At 41.1% G+C, this 26,367-nt stretch overlaps 1 protein-coding gene and 1 pseudogene across 1 annotated transcript; both read left to right on the forward strand.

The window, feature by feature from the left end:
- The first annotated feature begins 6,421 nt into the window (after positions 1–6,421).
- NDUFB6 (NADH:ubiquinone oxidoreductase subunit B6) lies at positions 6,422–26,042 on the forward strand. Its single transcript, XM_012454610.3, has 4 exons — positions 6,422–6,727; positions 8,540–8,632; positions 20,997–21,041; positions 25,778–26,042. Exons 1-4 carry the CDS (start codon positions 6,548–6,550, stop codon positions 25,844–25,846), a joined length of 387 nt encoding a protein of 128 aa, XP_012310033.2. The 5' UTR covers positions 6,422–6,547; the 3' UTR covers positions 25,847–26,042.
- LOC110568707 (DNA fragmentation factor subunit beta-like) lies at positions 9,177–14,488 on the forward strand (annotated as a pseudogene).
- Positions 26,043–26,367: the final 325 nt, after the last annotated feature.

Here is a 26,367-nt window from a genome sequence, read left to right on the forward strand (position 1 = left end):
TCTTGCCTTTAATAATGAGCTAATAGTCTTTGCTCTCACTCTTTCTGCCAGGCACCCCCTTGCACAGTGTTTCCCTTATCTAATATGTGTTTGTTTAGAAGTTCCAGAGACTAAATCTTGAAGCAATTCAGGCTACCATGGGACTCTCCCCCACCTGGAGATTACTTCAAGGCTGCAGTTCATTTGCAATCTGGCTGCGCAGAGATGGCACCAGCCCACACACCAGATGGTGCAACAACTCAAGATAGTCATCAGAACAAGTCACGTAGGCTGACACCTATCACCACTCCTGCGTGCCATCATACCAAACTCCCCTTTAGCCCTCACCCTTGACCTGAAAATCTGAAAAGATTTCTTTAAAGTGCTAGCTTTGGCCATTTCTCCACTGCTAGCTCTGGGATAAAGTAACTTACCTTCAGCTGTAGTTCATCCTTGTTATTGGCTTTGCAAGTGGTGAGCAGTTGAGCCTGCACTCGGTAACAATTGGGTACCTAAATAGAGTATTCCTCGGATGGTTAAGCACTCAGGGGCTTACTCTCCTTGAATATCAATTGTTCAGATCCCATCATAAGAGAGTTGAGAGTCCCAGTCTAAGTAGGTCGCAGAATTTTAGTCCAAAATGCAGTAAGACAGACTGAGGATTAATAATAGTTTAAATACACAGTTTACTTACTATTTCAAGGCATTTTTGTTTTGTAGAGATGGTAGGTCTTAGTATGTTGCCCAGCCTGGTCTCAAACTCCTGGGCTTACACAATCCTCCTGTCTCAGCCTCCCAAAGCAATGGGATTACAGGCTTGAGCCACTGTGCCCAGGCTCAAGGCATAATTTTTAATTTTTTTTATTTAGAAGATTTAAAAATATTTACAAAATAGTAAACAAGAGACTATAATAAGCCCCCATTTACCTATGAGATTGCTTCAACAGTTGCCAACTCATTTCTAGTCTTATTTCTCTGTGCCTTCTTCCTCCTTTCTCATTCAGAAGTAAACTTCAGGCCTCATACCCTTTCCTCTATAAATATTTCAGAAGATATCTCTAAAAGATTAGAACTTCCTTTCAAAAATATAACCACAAATCATCATATATAAAAAATTAATGACAGTTCCTTAATATATCGAGGTAGTGTTTAAATTTCCCTCTGCTTCTTTTAATCTATGGATTCTCTCTCTCCTTTCAATATATTTTTTAAGAAACCGAGTCACTTATATGAAGTTCCTACAATTTATATTTATCTCAATGTTTCATTTTGCTGTTGTATAAGGAGTTCCTCTGTTATTAAATGACTAGGTAGATCCAGAAACTTGGTCAGATTTCGGTTCAATTTTTGTTTGGCAAGGCTATTTCACAGGCAGTGAGGCAGCATTCCACCAGGAGGCGCAGTTGCTCCCTTTTTGAGATGTTTGCAGATAACTGATGTACAATCGCTGCACTGATTTATTAATAAACTAACAGTTAGTTGCAAACTGGTGATATTCTAACTCTGCCATCCCCTTTTATTAGCTTTTTAATGTTTCTTTGAGGAAATTTCCCCTCATGAATCATTTTGTTACTTTAAGATGCAATTTCTATGGAGAGCCTAGAAAAAGTCTTGATTTTTTTCCTTACCAGTTTTCGAAATGAGTTGGTTCTTCTGAAGAATAGAGAGAAAAAACAAATTCAGTTTCTCTCACTATACTCTCACAACCCGCTTCTGACACCAGAAGTAGGAATGCTCTCCTCCCCTCCCCATTACCTCCCTACCTGCAAGCAATCAATTCTGCAGGAGACACCAGCTGGGTGTCCTCTAATTCAATTCAATTCTGACACTATCTACCTGAAGAGAGTGTTATAGGACAGAGAAATATGTTACAGGAAAGGGGTCCCCATCCAGACCCCAAGAGAGGGTTCCTGGATCTCACGCAAGAAAGAATTCAGGGCAAGTCCGCAGTGCAAAGTGAAAGCAAGTTTATTAAGGAAGTAAAGGAATAAAAGCATGGCTACTCCACCGACAGAGCAGCCCCGAGGGCTGCTGGTTGCCCATTTTTATGGTTTTTTCTTGATAATCCACCTAAACAAGGGGTGGATTATTCGTGCCTCCCCTTTTTAGACCATATAGGGTAATTTCCTAACGTTGCCATGGCATTTGTAAACTGTCATGGTGTTGGTGGGAGTGCAGGCCACCAGAGGTCACTCTCGTTGCCATTTTGGTTTTGGTGGGTTTTGGCCGGCTTCTTTACTGCAAACTGTTTTATCAGCAAGGTCTTTATGACCTGTATTTTGTGCTGACCTCCTATCTCATCCCTTACTTAGAATGCCTTAACCGTCTGGGAATGCAGCCCAGTAGGTTTCAGCCTCATTTTACCCAGCTCCTATTTGAGATGGAGTTGCTCTGGTTTACATGCCTCTGACAATAGCATCAGAACCCACAGGTTGAGGGCTCAGCCCCACAAGACTGCTCCCCACTTCAGATGCCAATCTGAACTAGTAAGTTGTCACCCATATTTCTGTCCAGTCGGCTATAAATTGGGGTTTCTATGACCGCCCTGCTCTGGCTCTATTAATTTTTTAGGATGATTCACAGAACACAAGGAAACACATTTTCTGGCTTATTATTGTAAAAGATATTACAAAGGTTACAGATGAAGTCAGATGGAAGAGGTGCACACAGCAAGATATGTGGGAAGGGGCATGGAAACTCATGCCCTCTCTGCCACCCTCCAGGAACTTCCATATGTTCAGCTATCTAGTCTTTTTGGATTTTTATGGAAGCTTCATTACACAGGCATCACTGATTAAATCATTGGCCATTGGTAATCAACTCAACCTTCAGCCCCTCTCCCCTCACCAAAAGTTGAGGGGGTGGGGCTGAAAGTCCCAACCCTCTAATCATGCTTTAGTCTTTCTGGTGACCAATTCCCATCCTGAGGCTACCCAGGGAGAGCCAGCCATAAATTATTAGTATACAAAAAGACACATCACTTTGGAGATTCCAAGGATTTTAGAAGTTGTGTGCCAGGAAATGGGAAGAAGACCAAATATATATTTCACAACATCAGTTACATCATCCAAAAGTGACCAATGAGGTTTTAAAAAATCATTATGAATTCATGTATGTGAACATAGTAGATATTTTTCAATCCACTGAAGTTAATAAACTTGTTGATGTTCAAATTTTCCCATCTTTGACAGTGGGAACCAATTTAAGGTGGCTCCCAAATCCTTTTGACACGACCCTACTGGCCTTTAAAATTTCCGTGCTTTCGGTCATGATAAGATGTTCCAGGCTTTCTTTACATTTCCTAATCCAATCCAGGACTGGGGTTAACCATTTTTTCAAGGCAGAGGTTCTCAAAGTTTGACCCAGGAGCTCCTGAGATTCCCTGTGATCCTTTTATGGGGTTCATGATGTTAAGATTATTTTCATAATAATAGTCATCACTCAGTATCCACGCCCCCAAGGATGCTGAGGGTTCCAGGACCCCTCTCAGGTATCCATATCCACAGATGCTCATTTCCCTTGTTAAAAGTAAAACTGTAGACAAACTAAATTTAACAGAGTTTAATTGATCAAGGAGAAAGCAATTCGCAAATTGGGCAGCCCTCAGAATCACAGCAAATTCAGAGAGTTATCTCTGCACAGTTGGAGAGATTTTAAGAATAGGAAAAGGGGCCAGGGTCGGTACTCATGCCTGCAATCCCAGCACTTTGGGAGGCAGAGGCAGGTGGATAACCCAAGGTCAGGAGTTTGAGACCAGCCTGACCAATGTGGAGAAACCCCATCTCTACTAAAAATACAAAATTAGCTGGGCGTGGTGGCACATGCTTATAATCTCAGCTACTCAGGAGGCTGAAGCAGGAGAATTGCTTGAACCTGGGAGGTGGAGGTTTCGGTGAGCTGAGATAACACCATTGTACTCCAGCCTGGGCAACAAGAGGGAAACTCTGTCTCAAAAAAAAACAACAAAAAAACAAAACAAAACAAAACAAAAAAAAAATGAGGTGCAGAAACAGCCAGATTGGTTACAGCTTGGCGTTTGCCTTATTTTACCCAGGTTTGGACAGTTGTCCACCTGTGAGTGGTTGAAGTATGGCTGCAGTGATTGACTGAGATTCGGCTATTGTTACACAAGTATGTCTCCATTAGATTTTTCTATTTGCTTATCTATTAAGTTAGGTTGCAATTCCTAAGTAAGAACTCAAGTATGAAAGTATGGGGACTTTCTCAGGCCAGATTTTGTTTGGTTTAGTAGCCTTATATAAAATGGGGTAGTATTTGCATATAACCTATGCACATCCTCACATATACTTTAAGTCAGCTCTAGGTTATGTAACTGGGTACCCCGGTTTTTCTAAGAAAAAGAGAATGAGTTACTATTATTTTTTATTATTTTTCTTCTTTTCTCCTCTCTGTTCTCCACTTTGTACTAGCCCTTTTGAAATGCAGTTATAATCTTTTACCTCCCCTTCACCAGACACTCCCTACAGAGCCATCTATGTACTTAAAAGCTCCGGAGCAAACTCTCACCCACCAGGAGATTGCCTCGAGAGGTAGCAGTAGATTTACAACCCAAAGTATACCTGATGAGAAACCCTCTCCCACCGGAAAAGTTTTTGGCCATTTTTATAACTTATTTCTGTCCATACAGATGCCAACTTGACTGCGTAGTAGATAAGGTGCCAAGCTAGCACGTGGACTTCCCACCTGTTTGCTTTCTGCCCCGTCTTTCGAAAGTAGTCACTTTCTGCCCCAAAAGTGAAGCAGTATCTTTGAGGGTGGAAGCCCATACTTCTCCCCCTAAGCTAGCTTTGGAATATAGTCACCTTCTTTATACCAGATTTTGCTCTTGTTAACTGAACTCTACAAGTGTTGAGTGACTAAAACTGTGTTTTAGTTACAATTACTTATAATTCCTAATACAATGTCAATGCTCTGTCAATAGTTGTTATGCTGTATTGTTTAAAATTCATACTACTTTTTTTTTTTTTTCCTGAATAGTTTTATCTGTGGTCGGCTGAATATGTAATTGTGGAACCCACAGATACAGAGGATTGACTATTTGCCCTTTTTATTTTACCTTTATAAAATCTCATCCTCGAGTTCATGTCCTTTGTAGGGACATGGATGAATCTGGAAACCATCATTCTCAGCAAACTGACACAAGAACAGAAAACCAAACACCGCATGCTCTCACTCATAGGTGGGTGTTGAACAATGAGAACACATGGACACAGGGAGGGGAACATTACACACTGGGGTCTGTTGGGGGTGGAGGGGCTAGGGAAGGGGTAGTGGGAGGTGGGGAGGCTGGGGAGGGATAACACTGGGAGAAATGCCCGATGTAGGTGTGTGTGGGGGGGGAAGGGATGGAGGCAGCAAACCACCATGGCATGTGTGTACCTATGCAACAATCCTGTAAGATCTGCACATGTACCCCAAACTAGCTTCATGCACTAGGTCCCAGCAGAGCAGACCAGACCAGACCAAACTAGAATGGAGTCGTTTGTGCTAAGTACCACATAATCAAACAGAACTTTGAAATAGGCCAGTTTTCCAAAACCAGGAAATTCCTCTAAACCTGAGTCAGTGAAATAAGGAAGTCCCTTCTGCTTTAACCCTAAAAGTAACTTTGAAACAATGAATCCACTTTTTGTTCTGTTTCTGCTTTCTTCAGCCCTTTTGCCAATAAAACCAACGGCAGCTGCTCAGCTGATCAGAATCATTCTACTTTATAGAATGAGGTGTTTTCTGATTCTAGAATCACAAATGAGTCAATTCAGATCTTTAAACTAATTCATTGTAATGATGTCTTTTGACTGTTGTACTTTATTCAAGCAGTCCTTTATTTAGGAATTTGGGGGTAATTTCCAATATTTTGCTATTATGAATCGTGCTGACTAATCGTGCATGCCCTTTGGTATTTTCACCACATATATTTTTGGGTGACAGCATGAATGCATCTACGCATTGTTGCTAGATATTAAGCTACTCTTTACACTGTTGCTGTACAAATGGAGGGACAGATGAGACAGCTGCCCAGGGCACTTTAGCAGTTACCGGCACAGCTGGATTTGAACTTGGATGTAACTATTTTCATACACTCTCTAGGTCATTCCAAGGTGGGAGAGGCAAGCAAACAATTTTGTATCTGGACAGCATATTCACTGAAACACATATGCTTATCTTTCCTGCTCCCAGCATACAAATTCTTCCTGAACAAAACCTCCAGTCCTCTTATTTCGCATACTTTCGTCTAATCTTGACACTTTTCCCAGACCTCACAACTAAGAGTAGTCCGCGTCCCCACAGGGTCGTAATCTGGGAGGGTAAAGCGGAGGTGGGCGGAGAGGAAATTGGAGGTGGAAAGCTTTGCGCATGCCAGGACACTGCTCTTCTCGCGAGGACTCTGGGCCCCCCCTGCGGAGGCAGGACCAGGATGTGACGCAATAACCGCGCGCTGCCGCCAGCGGTGCCCTCAAGGTCGCTTTGCAGAGCAGGAGCGCGCTTAGGTAAGGAGACCCTAGTTCGAGGGTGCTCTGTGTCCTTTTGCCTTGACACCAGCGGCGACATGTCGGGGTACACTCCGGATGAGAAACTGCGGCAGCAGCAGCTGCGAGCGCTGAGAAGGCAATGGCTAAAGGACCAGGAGCTGAGCCCTCGGGAGCCGGTGCTGCCCCCAGAGGCGACGTGGCCTATGGACAGATTCTGGGATAAGTTTTTGGCAAATAAGTCCCCTTGGAGGAACATGGTGAGTGGTGAGTGGTGATCCCCCGCAACGCATCCCACCGCGGCTGGTAGCCTGGACACTGGACGTACGCTCCCTGCAGCCCCACTGATAACGTTCCGTGCTTGGTGACACGGGCCTGTCCCAAGAGTCCTCCTGGAGTCTCGGGAAGCAGAAGTCCAGGAATATGTATGGCTTTGATAGAATCATGCCTTTTACAGTCAAGTACAGTGAGACGGAGGCGAATCTTAATACTTAGGTTTTCCAGGACGCTGCACGTTTGGTTTTCTTGACTGTAGAAATCTTTTCTCAGAATAATAATCAAGGACTCGCTGCAATTAAAATTCTGTGATTTTACTATTTGAGGACACTTGTCGAACTTTTAAGTGTGAGGTTCTAGAGACCAGGTAACACAGCATCCAACTACCAGAGGGCACAGCCAGCCCCTAGCTGGTAGTATAGCTCCATGTGATCACCATAAAAGACAGGGTCTTGTTGGTATGCCTAGTGAGTCACATTCAAGAGCTACATTTATAAACTACCACACTGTACTTTTAACACAGTGTTTCATTAAAAAATGACATTTGGGGCTTTGAAGAAAATCACTCATTCAGAAGCTTTATTTTCAAGGCTTCTGGGTATTTTCTTGAGGTCTGCTATGGGTGATAAACACATCTCAGAATTGCTTTCAGTTACCTACAACACTTACTGATAATAGTAATAATAGTAACACTTGGGTGCTTGCTGTGTGCTTGGCACTCTACTGAGGATTTTACATGTGTTACTTCATTTCTTTATTCCTGTAAGGTAGAAACTATTCCTAATCCTCACTTTAAATGTGAGGAAACTGAGGCCTACAAAGATCCAGTGATTTGCCGGTGGTCAGGGAGCTAGGAATTGAAGGAGTTCATATTGAAATCAACATGTATCTATTTCTTACTGTGCTACAAATTCTAGTGCAACAGAATTGTTGAAAATTTTTCTGAAAAAGTGGTATTGGATACTTATTTATGGTGGTAAAATTCAACTCTTCTCCCACCCTTTGTATCCCAGACATTATCAGGATATTGTCAGTCACCGATATAAAGCTGACGTCCCATCCATCAGCCAGTGATCTAAGGAAGTAAATAATCATGCGTTGAAATTCACCTTACCTTTCTTTGAGTTAATTTATTACTTTATAATCATATCGGTTATAATTCTTAGACTCTGGATTGCCCCTTCCTTGAATGGATAAGCGTGTTTTAATCAAATTGGAGGACATGGGAAAGTTCCATTTTTAGTTTTTTTTTTAAAAAATAGCGTTGCAGAAGGCATCTTGGAGTGAGCTCGGGGCACCCAATCTCAGTATGTAAAATGTCCTTTTTCCAGCATTGATGTCAAGGTTGTCTGCCTTATACCTAAAATAATGCGAGTGGCATTGTTAGATAAATAAGGGAGATGACTAAACCTGAAATATTCTGTAGGTTTGATTACTCTCGTTAAATACATTAAAATTATTCTTTCATTATTTTGCTTTATTTTATCTTTAACAAACTTATGATAAAGTTAGTTTTAGAAGTCTTTTAGAAAATCTATAAATGCTTTGCTGTAGTCTTGCAAAATACTAGTTATCTTAAGCTTTTTGGTTTGGATTTTGTAGGGATCTTCTGGCAAACTCTGCATTTACTAATAATATTTAAGTAGATGAGAGTAGCCACAGACTATAAGAAAATAGGTACCATTTAGAGATTTGTAAAATAATAATGACGTTGTTACATCATTGATGCTTTTTGTTCTGCCATAAATATAAAATATGGGATATGTTTAGTTTGTGTATGTGTTTTCTTCCCCCAGGTCTATAAGGTATACCGAAAGAGTATGTTTATTTTTACTTATGTACTTATACCTGCCTGGATTGTTCATTATTACGTGAAATATCATGTGGCTGTAAGTATGTCCTTTTCAGAATTTATTTTTAATACTGTCCAAAATTATTTTCTTTGTGGGTATCTTACCCTGCTTAGTGGAAATAATCTGCTACTTATAATCTGATTTTGATATACTTTGAATTCCCTTAGGGAAAAGATTTAATGAAAGTTAAGTAATTGAGTATTGTTTTTCAAAAATTGTGTCACTATATTAGTTTACAACTTGAAATGGATTTCCTCATAGAAATAGTATTTAAAAGATCAGAATGTAGTGACCTAATAATATTAGGGTAAATTCAGGTCGTGAATAGGAATGGAGAAAAGAATTTCTGCTCCTTTATAAAAAAGATCTATATCTGGTATAAGATAAAAATTCAAAATAGACAAAGCTTATCTTTGTCCACCCCATTTCTGTTTCCTTCATTTTATCTGATTCTTCACAACTTTATTTATTTAGAACTCAGGATGTCCAGATGCCTGAGCTTTTTCACTGATAATAGATCTTGCATGCGCTGATTGAACTGAGCCAGTTGTGGTATTTTAAAGGCTCGGTCTGGTGCAGGATGTTGGATCCCACGCAGAATGAGAAGGGCATGCATTTTGGGAAGTGGCATGGCAGAGTGAGCAGTGGTGGCTGTGTAGCATGGAATGTTGGAACACAAAAGAGTGAGGAGGGCATTCATATACCAAGTGAGGGGTGTTAGATCCTGGGTGGGTTGCAGGGGAGGAGGGTAAGCACATCTGTTTGGGGAGCAACAGTGGCAACAGCCTAGTATAGGATATTGGAACCTGAGCAGAGGGAGGAGGACATCTGGAAGAAGGATGGCATGAGGCAGGTGGCAACTCAGAGTAAGATGTCAGAACTTGCTGGGTGCAGTGGTTCACGCTTGTAACCCTAACACTTTGGGAGGCCAAGGCAGGTGGATCACCTAAGGTTGGGAGTTCGAGACCAGCCTGACCAACATGGAGAAACTCCCGTCTCTACTAAAAATACAAAAATTAGCCAGCTGTTGTGGCGCATGCCTGTAATCCCAGCTACTTGGGAGGCTGAGGCAGGAGAATCGCTTGAACCTGGGAGGCGGAGGTTATGGTGAGCTGACATCATGCCATTGCACTTCAGCCTGGGTAACAAGAGCAAAACTCTTGTCTCAGAAAAAAAAAAAATGTGTCAGATCCTGAATGAGGTGAGGCAGGTATTCATGCTGGGGTGTGGTTGTGGTGACAGGAGATTGGTTATATATAGGGAGATTGGTCAAATACAGGCATACCTCAGAGATACTGCAGAATTGATTCTAGACCACTGCAGTTCCAAAAGTATTCTTTAGTTCTAGACCACCAAAGCAAGTTACACAAATTTTTTGGTTTCCTAGTGCATATAAAAGTTACATATACACTGTGCTGTAGTGTAAGTGTGTAATAGCATATGTGTAAAACAACAATGTATAGGCCTTAATTTAAAAATACTTCATTGCTGGGCCAGGTGCAGTGGCTCCCACCTGTAGCCCTAGCACTTTGAGAGGCCAAGGTGAGAAGATTGCTTGAGGTCAGAAATTCGACCAGCCTGGGCAGTGGCAGCTCCCACCTATAGCTTTGGCACTTTGGGAGGCCAAGGCAGGAAGATTGCTTGAGGCCAGAAATTTGACCAGCCTGAGCAACACAGTGAGACTCCATGTCTACAAAAAAAAAAAAAGCTGGATTTGGTGGTACACATCTGTAATCCCAGCTGTTCAAGAGGCTGAGATGGGAAGATTGCTTGAGCCCAGGAGGTAGAGGCTGCAATAAACTGTGATTGCGCCACTGCATTCCGGCCTAGGTGCCGGAGTGATGTCCTGTCTTAAAAAGAAAAGAAACTTCATTGCTAAAAAATTCTAATGATCTTCTGAGCCTTCAGTGACTGTATATAATCTTTTTGCTAGTGGAAGGTCTTCCTTTGATGTTGATAACTGCTGACTGATCAGGGTGATGGTTGTTGCAGGCTGGAGTGGCTGTGGCAATTTCTTAATATAAGACAATAGGCTAGGCACAGTAGCTCATGCCCGTAATCCCAGCACTTTGGGAGGCTGAGGCAGGTGGATCACGAGGTTAGGAGTTCAAGATCAGCTTGGCCAAGATGGTGAAACCCCCTGTCTCTACTAAAAATACAAAAATTAGCCAGGCATGGTAGTGGGTGCCTGTAATCCAAGCTACTTGGGAAGCTGAGGCAGGAGAATCGCTTGAACCCAGGAGGCGGAGGTTGTAGTGAGCTGAGATTGCACCAGTATACTCCAGCCTGGACAACAGAGCAAGACTCCATCTCAGAAAAGAAAGAAAGAAAGAAAGAAAGAAAAAAAATATATATATAAAGAAAGAAAGAAAGAAAAAAAAAATATATATATATATATGTGTGTGTGTGTGTGTGTGGTTTGCCACACTGAGGCTTGCCACATCAGTTGACTCTTACTTTCATGAAAGATTTCTCTGTAGCATGAGATGCTGTTTGATAGCATTTTACTCACAATAGAACTTTCAAAATTGGAGTCAGTCCTCTCAACCATGCTGCTGCTTTACAACTAAGTTTATGTAATATTTGAAATCCTTTGTTGCCATTTCAACAATGTTCATAGCATCTTTACCAGGAGCAATCGATTCCATCTCAAGAAACTACTTTCTTTGCTCATCCAGAAGAAGCAGTTTCTCATCTATCACTTTATCATGAGATTGAGGCACTTCAGTCACATCTTCAGGCTTGACTTCTAATTCTAGTTCTCTTGCTATATCTACCATATCGACAGTTTTTTCCCCCCATGGAAGTCTTGAACCCCTCACGAGAGTTGAAATGAACTTCTTTCAAACTCTTGTTCATGTTGATACTTTGACCTCCTCCCATGAATCATAAATCTTCTTAATGGCATATGGGATGGTAAATTCTTTCCCAGAAGATTTTCCATATACTTTGCCTAGATCCATCAGAGGAATTACTATTTTTTTTTTCTTTTTGAGACAGGGTCTTGCTGTGTCACCTAGGCTGGAGTGTGGTGGTGCCATCTTGGCTCACTGCAACCTCTGCCTCCTAGGTTCAAGCAGTTCTCCTGCCTCAGCCTAGCAAGTAGCTTTTGATATAAAATGAGAAACATGCAGCTCTTCCTTTTGCTTGAAGGGTTAGAGGTCATTGTAGTGTTATTAATTGGCCTAATTTCAGTATTGTTGTGTCTCAGGGAATAGGACAGTCCAAGGAGAGGGAGAGAGGTGGGGAATGGCTACAACACACAACATTTACTAATTAAATTCGCTATCTTATATGAGTGTGATTTGTGTTGCCCCCTAAAATTTATAGGAGTAACATCAAAAATCACTGAGTGCAGATTACCATAACAAATATTAATATAACAATAATGAAAAGGTTTGAGGCCAGGTGCAGTGGCTCACACCTGTAATCCCAGCCCTTTGGGAGACGGAGGTGGGCAGATCATGAGGTCAGGATTTCGAGACCAGCTTGGCCAACATGGTGAAACCCCATCTCTACTAAAAATACAAAAATTAGCTGGGTGTGGTGGTGCACGCCTGTAATCCCAGCTACTTGGGAGGCTGAGGCAGGAGAATCACTTGAACCTGGGAAAGGGTGGTTGCAATGAGGGATCACGCCACTGCACTCCAGCCTGGGTGACAGAGTGAGACTCCATCTCCAAAAAAAAAAAAAAATTGAAATATTGGGAGAATTACCAAAATATAACACAGAGTCGTGAAGCAAACACATGTTCTTTGAAAAATGGCACTGAGTTTCTGGGATTGGTGCCTGGCCCGTGCCAGCTTTGCAGACCCCATCTGGTGCAGACCCTTGTGGCTGGGGCAAGGAGGGGCCTGAGTAGCCGGCCAGCGGGTGCTGCTGCCTGCAGGTCCCAGATCCCTTGGGGACATCTGCAGTGCTCCAGAAGCCCAAGACCATGAAGCGGAAGTTCGGTGTGGCAGGCAGTAGCTTCTCGAAGGTGCTGTGCAAGGACTGCCTCTGGTTCCAGCTCCTTGAGCACGGTTCCCAGCTGTGCCTGCATGAGGATGACACAGAGCTGACCGAAGTCTACTTTCCCAGCGTCCCTGACAATGCCGAGCTGATGCTGCTCACCTCGGCCAGGCCTGGCAGGGCTATGTGAGTGACATCGGGCACTTCCTCAGTGCATTTCACGAGCCGCACGTGGGGCTCATCTAGGCCTCCAGGCAGCTGCTGTGTGATGAGCAGAGGCAGAGGTTGCTAGCCAACCTCCTGCACAACATGAGCCAGAACATTGCGGCAGAGACCCTGGCTGAGGACCCGCCATGGTTTGAAGGCTTGAAGTCCCAATTTCAGAATAAGTCTGGCTATCTGAGATACAGTTGTGAGAGCCAGATCTGGAGTTACCTGAGAGAGGTGATCTCTTACTCCTCCAAGGTGGGTGCAGAGGCTAAAGAGGAATTCTTGTGAATCCTTGGCTCCATGTGCCAGATACTCCAGTCTGGGCAGTACAACGGCAGCTACTTGGACAGCACTGGCACTACTCCGGTGTGCAGAGGCAAGGGCGGCGGCCGTCTCTGCACACCGCATGGTTGGTTCTCCTGCCAGGGCCCCTTCAACATGGACGGCTGCTTGTCGAGACACTCACATCAACCCCTACGGTAACAGGGAGAGCAGGATCCTCTTAGCACCTGCAATCTGGATCACATAATAGAAAAAAGAATGCACCATCGTTCCTACACTGGGGGAAGCAGTTAAGGAACAAGACGGAAGAGAAGTGAACTGGGAATATTTTTATGGCCTGCTTTTTACCTCAGAGAACTTAAAAAATTAGTGTACATTGTCTGCCATAAGAAAACCACTCACAAGCTCAACTGTGACCGGAACACAATCTAAAAACCCCAGACAAGGTTGAAGAGGAAGCAGCCTGTGCGAAAGCGCCAGTGACATACACACACCACGTTCTTTTCTTTGTGTGAGGCCTGACAGGCATAATTTTAACAGGTGCCTTTTTATTTTTTTTTAGTCACTCCAGTAGCTCCTGGGAAAAACCTTAAAAAATGTTTCCTGTATATCTGATTTCAGTACATTTCTGAATCTTTGTGTGTGTGTGTGTGTTTGTGTGTGTGTATTTTTTGTAGACAGAGTTTCACTTTTGTTCCCCAGGCTGGAGTGTAGTGGCATGATCTTGGCTCACTGCTACCACTGCCTCCTGGGTTCAAGTTATTCTCCTGCCTCAGCCTCCTGAGTAGCTGGGATTACAGGCATGCACACTATTCCCAGGTAATTTTTGTATTTTTAGTAGAGACGGGGTTTCGCCATGTCAGTCAGGCTAGCTCAAACTCCTGACCTCAGGTGATCCACCCGACTCGGCTTCCCAAAGTTCTGGGATTACAGGTGTGAGCCACCGCACTGGGCCTGAATCAATTTTTATGCCTTCTGACAGCCCAACTTCCAGAGGACAGCTTTGGGGTGCTCACTGAATGTCTGTGAGTTCCTGGTCATACTGGTCATTAGGGATAAGAATTGTCTCTGAGCTGAGGAATTCTTCTGTTCTCTGGTTTTACCAGTATTTGGTTTGCTCATGTAGTGTGGTCACCATACTAAAATGATGTCATGGCTGAAGTTGGCCACTCTTGCTTGAGGGACAAGTTGTTTATGCCTGAGGTCTCTGCTGGGTCTTTATTTCCATGGCGAATGGGCAGCTCCATCCTTCTTGACTCTTAAATGCCCAAAAGAGAGGTGTCATGCTTTGGGGGTAAGATGTTTGTTCTCCATAAAGAACATACAAGGATATTGACTGCTGATTTTTTTTTTTTTTGAGACAGGGTCTCACTCTCACCCAGGCTGGAGTGCAGTGGTGCAATCTCAGCTCACTGCAACCTCTGCCTTCTGGGTTCAAGCGATTCTCCTGCCTCACCCTCCCAAGTAGCTGGGATTACAGGCACCCACTACCATGGCTGACTAATTTTTGTATTTTTTGTAGAGTCTGGGTTTCGCTATGTTGGCCAGGCTGGTCTTGAACTCCTGACCTCAGGTGATCTGCCCGCCTTGGCCTTTCAAAGTGCTGGGATTACAGGCATGAGCTACCACACCTGGCATACTGAACTGTTTATAATGGCAGGAAACCTCCCAATGTCTATGAGTAGGGCCATTGCTATTACGTTGAACCATGTGAAACTGCTGTTTTTCTAGGCCCAAAATGGTCAGCTATCATAACTTCGTGATTCAACCTGATACATTTACGTAGTGCAAAACTATGTCATAGTTTCAGGCTTTTATGAAGAAAGTGTTTCTCTGTAGAAACTGGAAGCTGTTCGGTGCACTGGCAGCTGAACCCTCTCTGTTTATCAGAGTTACTGTCATCTCAGATAATATGGAGCTCATGTCAGCAGTGCAGGCAGCGGGTGCGCAGAGACAGTCTAGAAGGAAACATGCCAAACTGAACAGCAGTAATCCTGTGGGACACAGGTGGGACTGCATTACAGAGGGCCCATTTTCAAAATCATGTATTTTATGATACTTGAATTTTTTGAAATGGGCATTTATTTTATAACATGTTAAAATGTACTTAAAAAAAGTCATTTGTAATATTTGAATTTTTACATTTGTTATATAATCAGGAAAAGCAATAAAAATTTTCTAAAAATGAAAAATGGCACTGATAGGCTTGCTTGTCTTGTGGTTGTTACAAACCTTCTATTTATAAGAAAACACAATATATGTGAAGTGCAATAAAGCAAAGTGCAATAAGGTGAGGTATGCCTGCAAGTACATATATGTTGATGATGTAAGGACCCAAGATTCTCACTGTCAGAAAAGGGAGTTACGTATGTGAAAAGGAAGAAAAGCTTGTGGTGGTAGAGTGGAATTGGAGGTACTGGTGTGAACTCATGGTTTTTAAAATGTATTGATATACCTAGAAATAGATATGGATGTAAATGTGGATATGTGTGTCTGTTTGTCTGCGACTGTAGACAAATTCTCTAGCTCTGTCCACTGAGAGGGCCTAGAAACATTGCTACTCCTTAGCAATTAGCACACTTAGAAGCCAGGTCTTATTTTCTAAATACAGTTATCCACTGAAAGGACCCAGAGCTCAGAGCAATGGCTGATTCCAGGGCAGGAGGAAAGTATAAGATGAGCTTGGAACATATTATTGTGCCAGAAAGTAAAGACGTGCTGAAAGAATATTTCAAAAGGACACAGCTTGCAAGGACTCCTGCCAGGGCAATTTGAGCATCAAAATAAATAATGATAGTAATAGAGGAGAGTCAACTGAATAAAATGAAAATCCATGAGTGCAAACTGATAGAAATAAGTGAATTAGTAAATGGGTAGAAAAGAAAGCTTTTTTTTAAGCAATAATTTGCTGAACGATAGAATTAGAAAAATCACAATTTGAGAATCATGGTAATATTTAATTCAGCTAAGGAACATGAAAGGATGCTGATATTAGGCACAGTGGTTCACACCTGTAATCCCTACACTTTGGGAGACTGAAGTGGGAGGACTGCTTGAGGCCAAGAGTTTGAGATCAACCTGGGCAACATAGTGAGGCGCCATCCCTACCAAAAAAAAAAAAGCCAAGAGAAGAGTAGTCCCAGCCATTCAGGAGGCTGAAGCGTGAGGATTGCTTGAGCCCAGGATGTGAAGCCTGCAATGAGCTACAATTGTGTTGCTCACTATACCCCACCCTGGGTAACAGTGAGACTCCTGTCTCAATAAAAAAATGAAAAAAAAAAAATAAGGCCAGATGCAGTGGCTCATGCCTGTAATCCCAGCACTTTGGGAGGCCTACATGGGCAGATCACAAGGTGAAGAGATTGAGACCATCCTGGCCAATATGGTGAAACCTTGTTTGTACTACTAATAAAAAAATTAGCTGGGCGTGGTGGTGCGTGTCTGTAGTCCCAGCTACTTGGGAGGCTGAGGCAGGAGAATCATTTGAACCTGGGAGGTGGAGGTTGTAGTGAGCCGAGATCGTACCACTGCACTCCAGCCTTGTGACAGAGCGAGACTCCATCTCAAAAATATAAAAAAAAATAAAGAGGATGCTAATATTAATTTTAAAATACTTATCCTCAAAATACTTGTTACAAAGGGAGAAAGGGTTATCTTTGTAGTAGAGAAATCTGGCAGACACCACCTTAGTTAAGAGATCTAAATTAACATCGATAATGGGATAAACTGAAGTTATGTGTTATACTTGATAGGCTGTAATAAAAAGAACACAGCATTAATTTTGTGATATGCCTGCCAGTGGTGCATAACCTGAATGTAATTTATTGATTAAACTCACATGAGGAAACAGAAGATAAACCCAAACTGAGGAGCTATTCTGCATCATTATTGCACCTTCAGAAATGTCAAGATCATGAATGTTAAAGAAGGACTTTAAGATTGTTCTAGATTGAGGAAGAATAAAGAAATATGCCAACTAAATGCAATTCTTCATTAATAGGCATAATTGCATAATCTGTAAGAACAACGATGTTGTTGGCAGTCAGAATTTTAAAGAGCCTAAACAATCACTGGAGAACTTATCACATAAAGGGATTTTCTGATAAGTTCAAACAATTACTGAGAAATTGGGAAAATCTGAATGGATTTTTTAGACCAGGTAGAGATAGTAATGTATAAGTGTTAATTTCCTTATCTTGATGGTTGTATTGTAATTATTTTAAGAATGTTGTCTTTGTAGGAAGTACACTATAGTAATAAACTGGTTAGCAATTTACTATAAAGTGATTCAAGGAAAAAAATTCTTTTTTTTCTTTCTTGCAGCCTTATGTAAGTTTAAAATTATTTCAGAATAAAAACGAGACAGAAGTTAAGGCCTGCCTAACAAATTATAGATAATCCAATTGATGTTGGCTTTCTGTTAGCCTAGTGACAGAAGAGTGAAACAACCAAAATTTTGGGGGCTTTTCAGAACACCCTGCCCCCAACATGACTTGCTCTCTCTGATTGTGTTCTCTATTGATTATGTAGGCTCTTTAAAATTCTGATTGTTGACATCTTTGTTCTGTGTACTAAGCAGATTAAGCCCCTTGATTAACAAATATGGAGTGCCTAGTGTATCCTCTTCTATTATTGCTATAGAAAGAATATGCAAGGCCAATTCCAACCTCAAGGACTTTATAGTAAAGTTGGAAGTTAGGTATAATTTGGGAAAGAATCTGGAGGAGAAAAGTTAATTCCTGTCAGAAGCAAAGATACAGCCGGGCGCGGTGGCTCACGCCTGTAATCCCAGCACTTTGGGAGGCCGAGGCGGGTGGATCACGAGGTCAAGAGATCGAGAGACCATCCTGGTCAACAAGGTGAAACCCCGTCTCTACTAAAAATACAAAAATTAGCTGGGCATGGTGGCACGCGCCTGTAGTCCCAGCTACGCGGGAGGCTGAGGTAGGAGAATTGCTTGAACTCATGAGGCGGAGGTTGTGGTGAGCTGAGATCGCGCCATTGCACTCCAGCCTGGGTAACAAGAGCGAAACTCCATCTCAAAAAAATAAAAACAAAAAAGAAGCAAAGATATGGAGTCGGTAATGAACATGGCCATATGTACCCAAGACTGAGGAGCTGACGAGAATGGAAGGTCTATTGACTAGGTAGTCTGGGACCAATTTATGGAAGGTCTTGAAAGTTAGAAGAAGTTGAACTGCATGTGATAGGCAATGGGAAGTTTTCCATTTTTTAGTGGGAGAGTGACTTGATGAATGTGATATATTGAGGAAAACGTAGATAAAACGTTGGAATGTAGGGTGAATTGAAGGGAGGAAAGTTCTGACCGCAGGGCAGATCAGTTGGAGGCTGTTGCATTTTAGTAGATGTCAGTTGAGAATCTGGTTCGGGTGAGGAGAGCATGAATGAAAGAAAAATAAAGCCAGCGACACTTTTAAAGGAAGAAGCACCTGAAATTGGTGGTTGATTAGGTTGGGGATAAAACCAAAGTTCGCAGTCATTTATGACTGTAAAATCTCTAGCCTTGGAAATAAGTAGGATATTTTTGGAAGGGAGGGCTTTCTGATGATGGAATAGAAGTGAATATTTTAGGACCATGTGCTGCCATAGCATTTTTGGAGACGTCCAAGTGGACATGGCCTGTCTTATGTGTTAAAAACATGAGATTATTTGTTCTAGGAGGAATTAGAGCTAGCTTAGAGGATATTCACATTGCAAACCAACATAAAGTCTTTCTGCAATCATTAAAAAAGAGCTAACAATTATTATCTTTAAGGGTCTGAGAATAGTTTATATATCTGTTGTTGATGGGCTTAAAAAAACTTTTTATGTTCATAAAAAGACTATTTCATTATAGGCTACTTCATTTCATTATATGATCTGTTAAGTTTTCACTATTTTGGCATGTAAGATCCTAGAGAAGTAAATACATTACTTTCTGTCAGTGAAAATTTAACATCCAAGAGTGATTTTTATGTGCAGAAAGAACTGGTTACAGTGACTAGAAATACAGATTAATATTCAGTTCCTTAGTTTCAAATATAAAAACATAATTTTTTCCTAATTCTTTAAATTCAGTTTTAAAATTCTGTTAAACTGTGCATCTAGTAAAATAAGAATAATCTCTTTTGTTTTTACTATATTTGGATTAATTGAAGTTGAACTCTTCTAAAACAATTCCATTTACAAATATAGCCAAATTCTCTTAATATTTTAAATTGCATTTATACATTTTATATGTTCAATTTTATTTCAAAGTATTTATAGGGTAAATTTATATTCTAAGAAGTTGTGTTTTTCAACGTAAAATCCCAAATCTAAATAATTATGCATTTTAACTAGAATCCTAAACCTTTTAGAACCTCTATTAGACAGATTATCTTATACATTACAAACTCTAACCAACAGAACATGTGTAATGTCCCAATGTTTTCAGAACTTTTAAAAGTTGACACATTCACTTATTTATACTCTGGGTTTAACATACTTTATCATATCTAAATTTCACTACATTTTTCTGGGATTGAAAAGACACTTCCAGAAAAAGCAAATTTAACAAGCTGCAGTTACTAGGTTGACAATTCAATACAGTAATATGGTTGCTTATCTGAGGGTTCTCACTTTCAGGTGATTTTTCCTGAGCCATAGATGGATATATTTAGTTAAACGTTTTGTGTCAGTAGAGGTCCCAAAGCCACTCACTCACCTTAGTTTTTCTCTTGATTTGGGTAGGTAGAGGACTGCGTATTCAATAACATTGTAACCAGTTTGCTGCAGCTCACTCCTTTGCTGCCTGATTGAATTCTGTATCTCTCAGATGACTTTTCAGTGTCTTTTTGCCTTTGGCACACAAAGACATTTTGAAGTCCTCACATTGTATTCTGAATTTCTCTCATGCCCCAGTTCTCTATACCTTATATCATACTGATAAACTTTTAAATTTGGGGCAGTGGTATCTTGTGTAGATGTATATGCATAAAAAGTGTATGTATTCAACAAATACTTATTTAGTACCTCCTGTGTGCAAGGCACTGTTTTAAACACAGGGATACAGCAGTGTCCAGAGGAGATTGAGTCCCTTCCCTCATGAAATGTTTAGAAACCGGTAATAAATACAAAGAGGTATATAATGTTTTAGGAGAACAAGTCTATAGAAGAAAAGTTAAGCAGGGTAAAAAACTAGAGAATGGTAGGGCCTGCTATTTTAATTACGCCTCTCTCAGGAAGTCATCTTTGAAGACAAACATAAATGAAATGAGGATAGGGGCCAAGCAGTATTTAGGAGAAGAGCATTTCAGGTAGAGGAATTATGAACTACAAAGGCCTTGAGGCACAAGCAGTCTTGACTGAATTGGACTCCTAGCAAGGGAGCCACTGTGGCTGTAGTACATGAGTGAGGGAGAAAAGACTGGTTTTTTCTCTAAGAATTATGAAACTTTGAGCAGAGTGACATATCTTAAAAGAATCAGTGTACTCTGCCTGAAGTGTGGAGAATACTGTTTTCATTTGCATAGGAGGGCACAAGTGGAAGCAGGGAGGCTAGTAGGCTAGTAGGTGCTGTTGTGGTAGTTGAGATGAAAATATGATAGAGCCTTGCACAAGGGTGGTGATGAGAACCAGTTGGATTCAGGGTATATTCTCTAGGTAGAATCAGTAGGCTCTGCTGAGGAGTCAAGGTTTCTGGCTTTCGTAACCGGGGAAATAAAAGTGCCATTTGCTGAGATGGGGCACGTGGGGAGGAACAGCTTGGGGCTGGGAGACGTTAAGTGTTGGACCTGTTAAGTTTGAGATGCCTGTTTGATAGTCAAGTAGAGATGTTGAGTAAACAGTTGGATATGTGAGTCTGGAGTTCTGTGAAAGTTTGGAGCTTACGTTAAAATTTGGGGTATGACCTATTTCTTACTTTCCGAAGAAACTCTTAACACCGTAATTAACACAGAGTTAACTTTTATTACAGACAAAACCATATGCCATCGTTCAGTCGAAGCCCAGAATATTCCCAGTAAGTAAACTTCTGATTTTGCTTTTGTTCATTATTTTTCTCTCTCCTTTTCCTCCCCTTCCAAGCAATCATGAGATTAAAATATTCTTTTCTTCTCACTGTCAGTTTAAGTGCCTGTTTTGCGTATTCTTGTAAAAAAAAGAAAGAAAGAAAGAAATAGCTGAGGGAGCAATTATAATTGAAATGGGAAGTGAGCACATTTATTTTCAACCTGGCTGTAAAACTTGTTTTGTGACCTTGATTGTCCTAAAGGGAGTTGAAAGTACCAGCAGTTTTTCACTGTGTCCTGTTTCATGTTGGGTAAAGAACTTAGGGCATGAGCCTAAAGCAAACATCCATGCATGGTGACAGCAACTGAATTTCTGTTACTACTTCCAAACTCTCATGTCCTATGGCTTTGTACCTCATTTTCAAGATTTGACCTTAAGTTCTCCATCTGTGAATTTAACTAAATGTATGTTAAATTTAAATTTTATACTATGAGTGTGTGAGCCATAGTACTAATTTAAAATGAGTTATTTTAGCATTAAAAGATGACTCAGTAGTCAGTTGGTATTTTTACTGTTGGTGAGGTTACTGTTTAGCATAGTAGAATACGTTATGATCTTGTCTATTTCTAGTCACAGATAATGAATGAACTATTGTAACTCAAAATTCCATAATTTAAATAACAAAACTTAGTGTCATTCTTGCTTTAATCAAATGACTTAGTCACAGTAATCATTATCTGTTGCAACAAGGGAATTTTAGGAAGGGTCACCAAAACTGGCTAACTGTCCCAGGTGGAACTCTGCTTTAAGAAATAAGAGGTGGGGGGGTATCCGGGTGTGGTGGCTCATGCCTGTAATCCCCGCACTGTGGGAAGCTGAGGTAGGTGGATCACTTGAGGTTAGGAGTTTGAGACCAGCCTGGCCAACATGGTGAAACCCCGTCTCTACTAAAAAGAAAATACAAAAATTAGCCGGGTGTGGTGATACATGCCTGTAATCCCAGCTATACCTGGAGGATGAGGCACAAGAATCACTTGAACCTGGAAAGCGGAGGTTGCAGTGAGCTGAGATTGCACCACTGCACTCCAGCCTGGGTCATAGAGTGACTGTCTCAGAAAAAAAGAAAAGAGGTGGGGGCAAGGCGCAGTGGGCTCACGCCTATAATCCCAGCACTTGAGTAGGTGGAGGCAGGTGGATCACTTGAGGCCGGGATTTTGAGACCAGCCTGGCCAACATGGTGAAACTTCATCTCTGTCATTAATAAAAATAAAAAATTAGCTGGGCATGGTGGTGCATACCTATAATCCCAGCTACTGGGGAGGCTGAGACACAAGAATCGCTTAAACCTGGGAGGCAGAGGTTGCAGTGAGCTGAGATTGCACCACTGCCCTCCAGCCTGGGTGACAGAGCACCTTGTCTCAAAAAAAAAAAAAAAAAAAAAAAAAAAAAATAGGGGATTTCTCCTTTTGTTTTATTGTGTAACATTGATGTGTATTACAGCCTAGGTAGTCTCAAAATAGGAAATTATCTTGCTGGTTTCACCAGTTGGGCAATTTACATTTATTTAGTCTTCTATTTATTCCATTTAAATGTTTATTTTTTATTTATTTTGCCATCACTGTTCAAAGGAAAAGGAGAGCTCTATTCAGAAGACCACATCAGGCATCCTGTAGCATTTCTTACATTTCTGTATTTTTTTGTCACTGTGGTTCTTTCCTGTTTCTGTGCCATGACCCCTTTGAGGGGGTCATTGACCCCCATTGAAGAATGGTCATTGTATATATGTTTAGAATAGAATAGGTAATAAAAACTTCCAAATCTCAATGGCTTAACAAAACAAAGGTTTATTTCTTGTTGACATCACAGACTCTGTGGATGAGGTGATCCTCCTGAATCTTAGAGCCATGCCTCGTGAATATGAGGTTCCAAGATCATGATAGAAAGAGAGGGCAGGGCATCTCAGGGATGATTTTTAGGCCTAAGCTTGGAAGTAGCTTACATTACTTCTGCTCAAATTCTGTTGGCCAGAATTCATTCTAATATTTCCAAATACTATCTGTGTGTTCTTTCCTTTCCCCAGACTCCTGTTCATGGAGTTTCTGCTACATTCCATCCTTCTAGTCACAAAACAACTCTTTGCTTCTTTCTCTACACATGCATAACACACTTAGTCCCTCTCCTTAGGGAGAAATCCCAAAGTCCCATTCTATCACTGCAGCTGGCCCCAAATCCATGATCTCCAGATGATGTACAATATGTCAGGTTTAGATAGGACTTCTGTTGATCTGAGGATCAGTGAACTAAGAAGGCAAGTTAACTGTATCCTTGTCCTCCAACCACACCCATTGTTCAGTGGTAGAATTTGGATAGCATAGTAGTCACTGGTTCTTGGCAATTCTGAAATCTTACTCCTAACCCCCCTGTGTGTGGGAAGTTACTTGAATGGGCACTGATTTTATTTTCTGGAAAGAACACCTTTGTCCATAGTTCTTCCTGGTTGCTGGCTCTGTCCAGGGGGGTTGTTCTTTTCATTATCGATGTAGACCACATCTAAATGGTATAGGGAAGCATGCCCTCTTTAGGGGTTGTATGGGCTTGAAAATCTGCCACCTGCTTGCAGGAGGTTGAATGCCAGATGTTGTTTTAATTTCAAACATTCTGGCAGGATTTTGTAAACTCTGTGTTTGGTTTCTTTGTCCGTTCATTTCCCTCAACCTTTGGAGGTATGGAAAGAAAAACATTTGGTAGGCATCTAATGTGTTTACTTCTAGTCATTTTCTCATTCCAGTATCTGTTCTTCCTATACATAGTTACCAACTTCTCTCATTGTTTTGTCTTCATGCATCTGCCTCTCTCACCTTAGTGGCAGCTGTGTGGAGGCCATCTTAGGCAGACTGTTTCAAAGGCTGCCTTCACTTTAATCTGATCTTTGCCATAGGGCTGCATCCCTCTGTTTGAGTTTTATTGGGCTTCTGTTGCTCAGAATCTCGTGTTAATTTATTGTTTAGGAAGTTTGATGTATTGTGATTTTTCAATACTACAAGGTTCTCATTTTTTATTTTTATTTATTTATTTTTTGGGGGCAGGGTCCTACTCTTGCCCAGGCTGGTTTTGAACTCTGGACCTCAAGCAGTCATCCTGCCTTGGACTCCCAAAGTGCTGGGATTACAGGCACGAGCCACCATGACTAGCCCAAATTTTTAGATTCTCTCCATTAAATTTTTTTTTTTTTTTTTTTTTTGGTCAGGAACAGAAAGTCTAGTGTGGACCAAAGGTGTTCTCTCTTCCTCTCTGTTTTTATGTCTCCTCTCAAATCAGCCACTTTTTCCCTGAGCTCATGCTTCTTAAAGTACATTCTCAAGGTAGCCAATAGTATCTGAACACATACTGTAACTTTTTTTCCAGCTACTTCTCCTGGAACCTCAAGTTCATCAGGCAGGCTGCTTCCAAGTTATAGGAGATATTTTGCTAAATAGTTTGCCACTGCCTTTTGTTTCCATCTTGTAGCCTCCAGTGCCTTTATCTTCGCTACCAGACTGCTAAGCCAGTGCCCTACAGCTTGATTTGTTTTTTGTTGTTGTTGTTTTTTTTTGGTTTTTTTTTTTTTTTTTTTTTGAGATGGAGCCTCATACTGTTGCCCAGGCTGTAGTGCAGTAGCATGATCTTGGCTCACTGCAATCTCCGCCTCCTGGGTTCAAGCAATTTCCTGCCTCAGCCTCCTGAGTAGCTGGGACTATAGGCTTGCGCCACCATGCCCAGCTAATTTTTTTGTATTTTTAGTAGAGATGGGGTTTCACCATATTGGCCAGGATGGTCTTGATCTCCTGACCTCGTGATCCGCCCGTCTCAGCCTCCAAAGTGCTGGGATTACAGGCGTGAGCCACCACAGCCGGCATAGCTTGATTTTTATTACAGCTGCATCAGTGCCACTTCAAGGCACTAATTTCTGTTAGGATAATGCTAGCTGTGGTAACAAATCATTGCCCAAATGTATAATGGCTTAAACATAATATATTTATTTTTTCATTGTATTATAATCCTGAGCAGTACCAGGTCAGGGAACGGCAGGGATTGGGGTGGGGTTGGGGAAAATTCTACTCTATGCAGTCATTCAGGCACTGGCAGGCTGACGGAATCTGTTATCTTAAACACAGGGCTGAAACTGAAGCTGAATAATCTGTCTAAAACTATGCAGCTTGTCAGTGGAGATTCTAAGATTCTCACTACTTGGTCTGGCTTCAAAGCCCATGCCTTTTTGCCCACACACTATTATCTAGGATTCAAAAGACCTGGACAAGTTGCCCAGCCAAAGTTTGTGTTCTGTATTCAATATGTAAGCCAATCAGAAAACTGGTAATTGTTTAACACATATTCAGTTGCTGGGAGTACATTACCTCTTTATCTGGAACTGCACGTTTCCTTTCAACTTCTTTCTAGGGCCTCCATTTCTTGGGGCCATACAAAATAAAAGATTATCCCTTTATCACTTGGAGAACACAATTTTCATTCTCTTTTTGGTTATTTTGTTTCTAAGCGAAAATTTCCCTATGATTTCCCTGTACCTTAAGATATTGAATACTGGTTGTTCAGATTTAGACAGCTTCTACTTTGTCTGGGGTCCTTTTAAAGTGAATGCCAGAACTCAACTACATTTTCCATGTGAGGTCTGATGAACATGGAACAGAATAGATCTATCACCTCTGTAGACTTAAGATTTTTCTACTAACTGTATCTTTGTTTCCCTAGGGTGATACAATTGTGGAGACTGGAGAAGTAATTCCACCAATGAAAGACTTTCCTGATCAACATCATTAAAGATTATGTAAAAATTTAAAAGGCTTATGAGCTTAAGTTTGTTCCTACATTACCATATTTACTGAATTTTCTGGAAGAGTGACTTAATAAAGTTTAATCTCAGAAATTGTCGTACTTCTTTTCAAGCATTGTACAATTTGAGACTGAGTAATTTAACAATAAATAAAAACTAAACATGCTAAACAAATATGAGAGACTACTTATTTTTTGTGGCCATTCTCGACTTGTAAAACGGGATATGGAAAAGTATTTAGTTACATGTTAGGTTTTTTCTTTACATAGTACTTACTCTAATTTGCTATCAGGGTATATGCAGCAGAGTGAAATATCGCAATAATCAAATATAAGAACAGAAAATCCAGCACTTTTGTTTTAAAGAAATCTTTCTGAGTCATTTAAAAGAATTTAGAAACTTGATTGAAAAGGTTATTCTAACTATGATCTGATACTCAAAGACTGTTTCGGATCTCTGTTGCTGTATTTTGTCATGAGAAGGTAAAATACTAAAATTTCTATTTGAA

Source organism: Aotus nancymaae, unplaced genomic scaffold (genome assembly GCF_030222135.1).
Source record: "Aotus nancymaae isolate 86718 unplaced genomic scaffold, 86718_ANA_hifiasm-v0.15.2.pri h1tg000003l, whole genome shotgun sequence".
Taxonomy (NCBI): Eukaryota; Metazoa; Chordata; class Mammalia; order Primates; family Aotidae; genus Aotus; species Aotus nancymaae.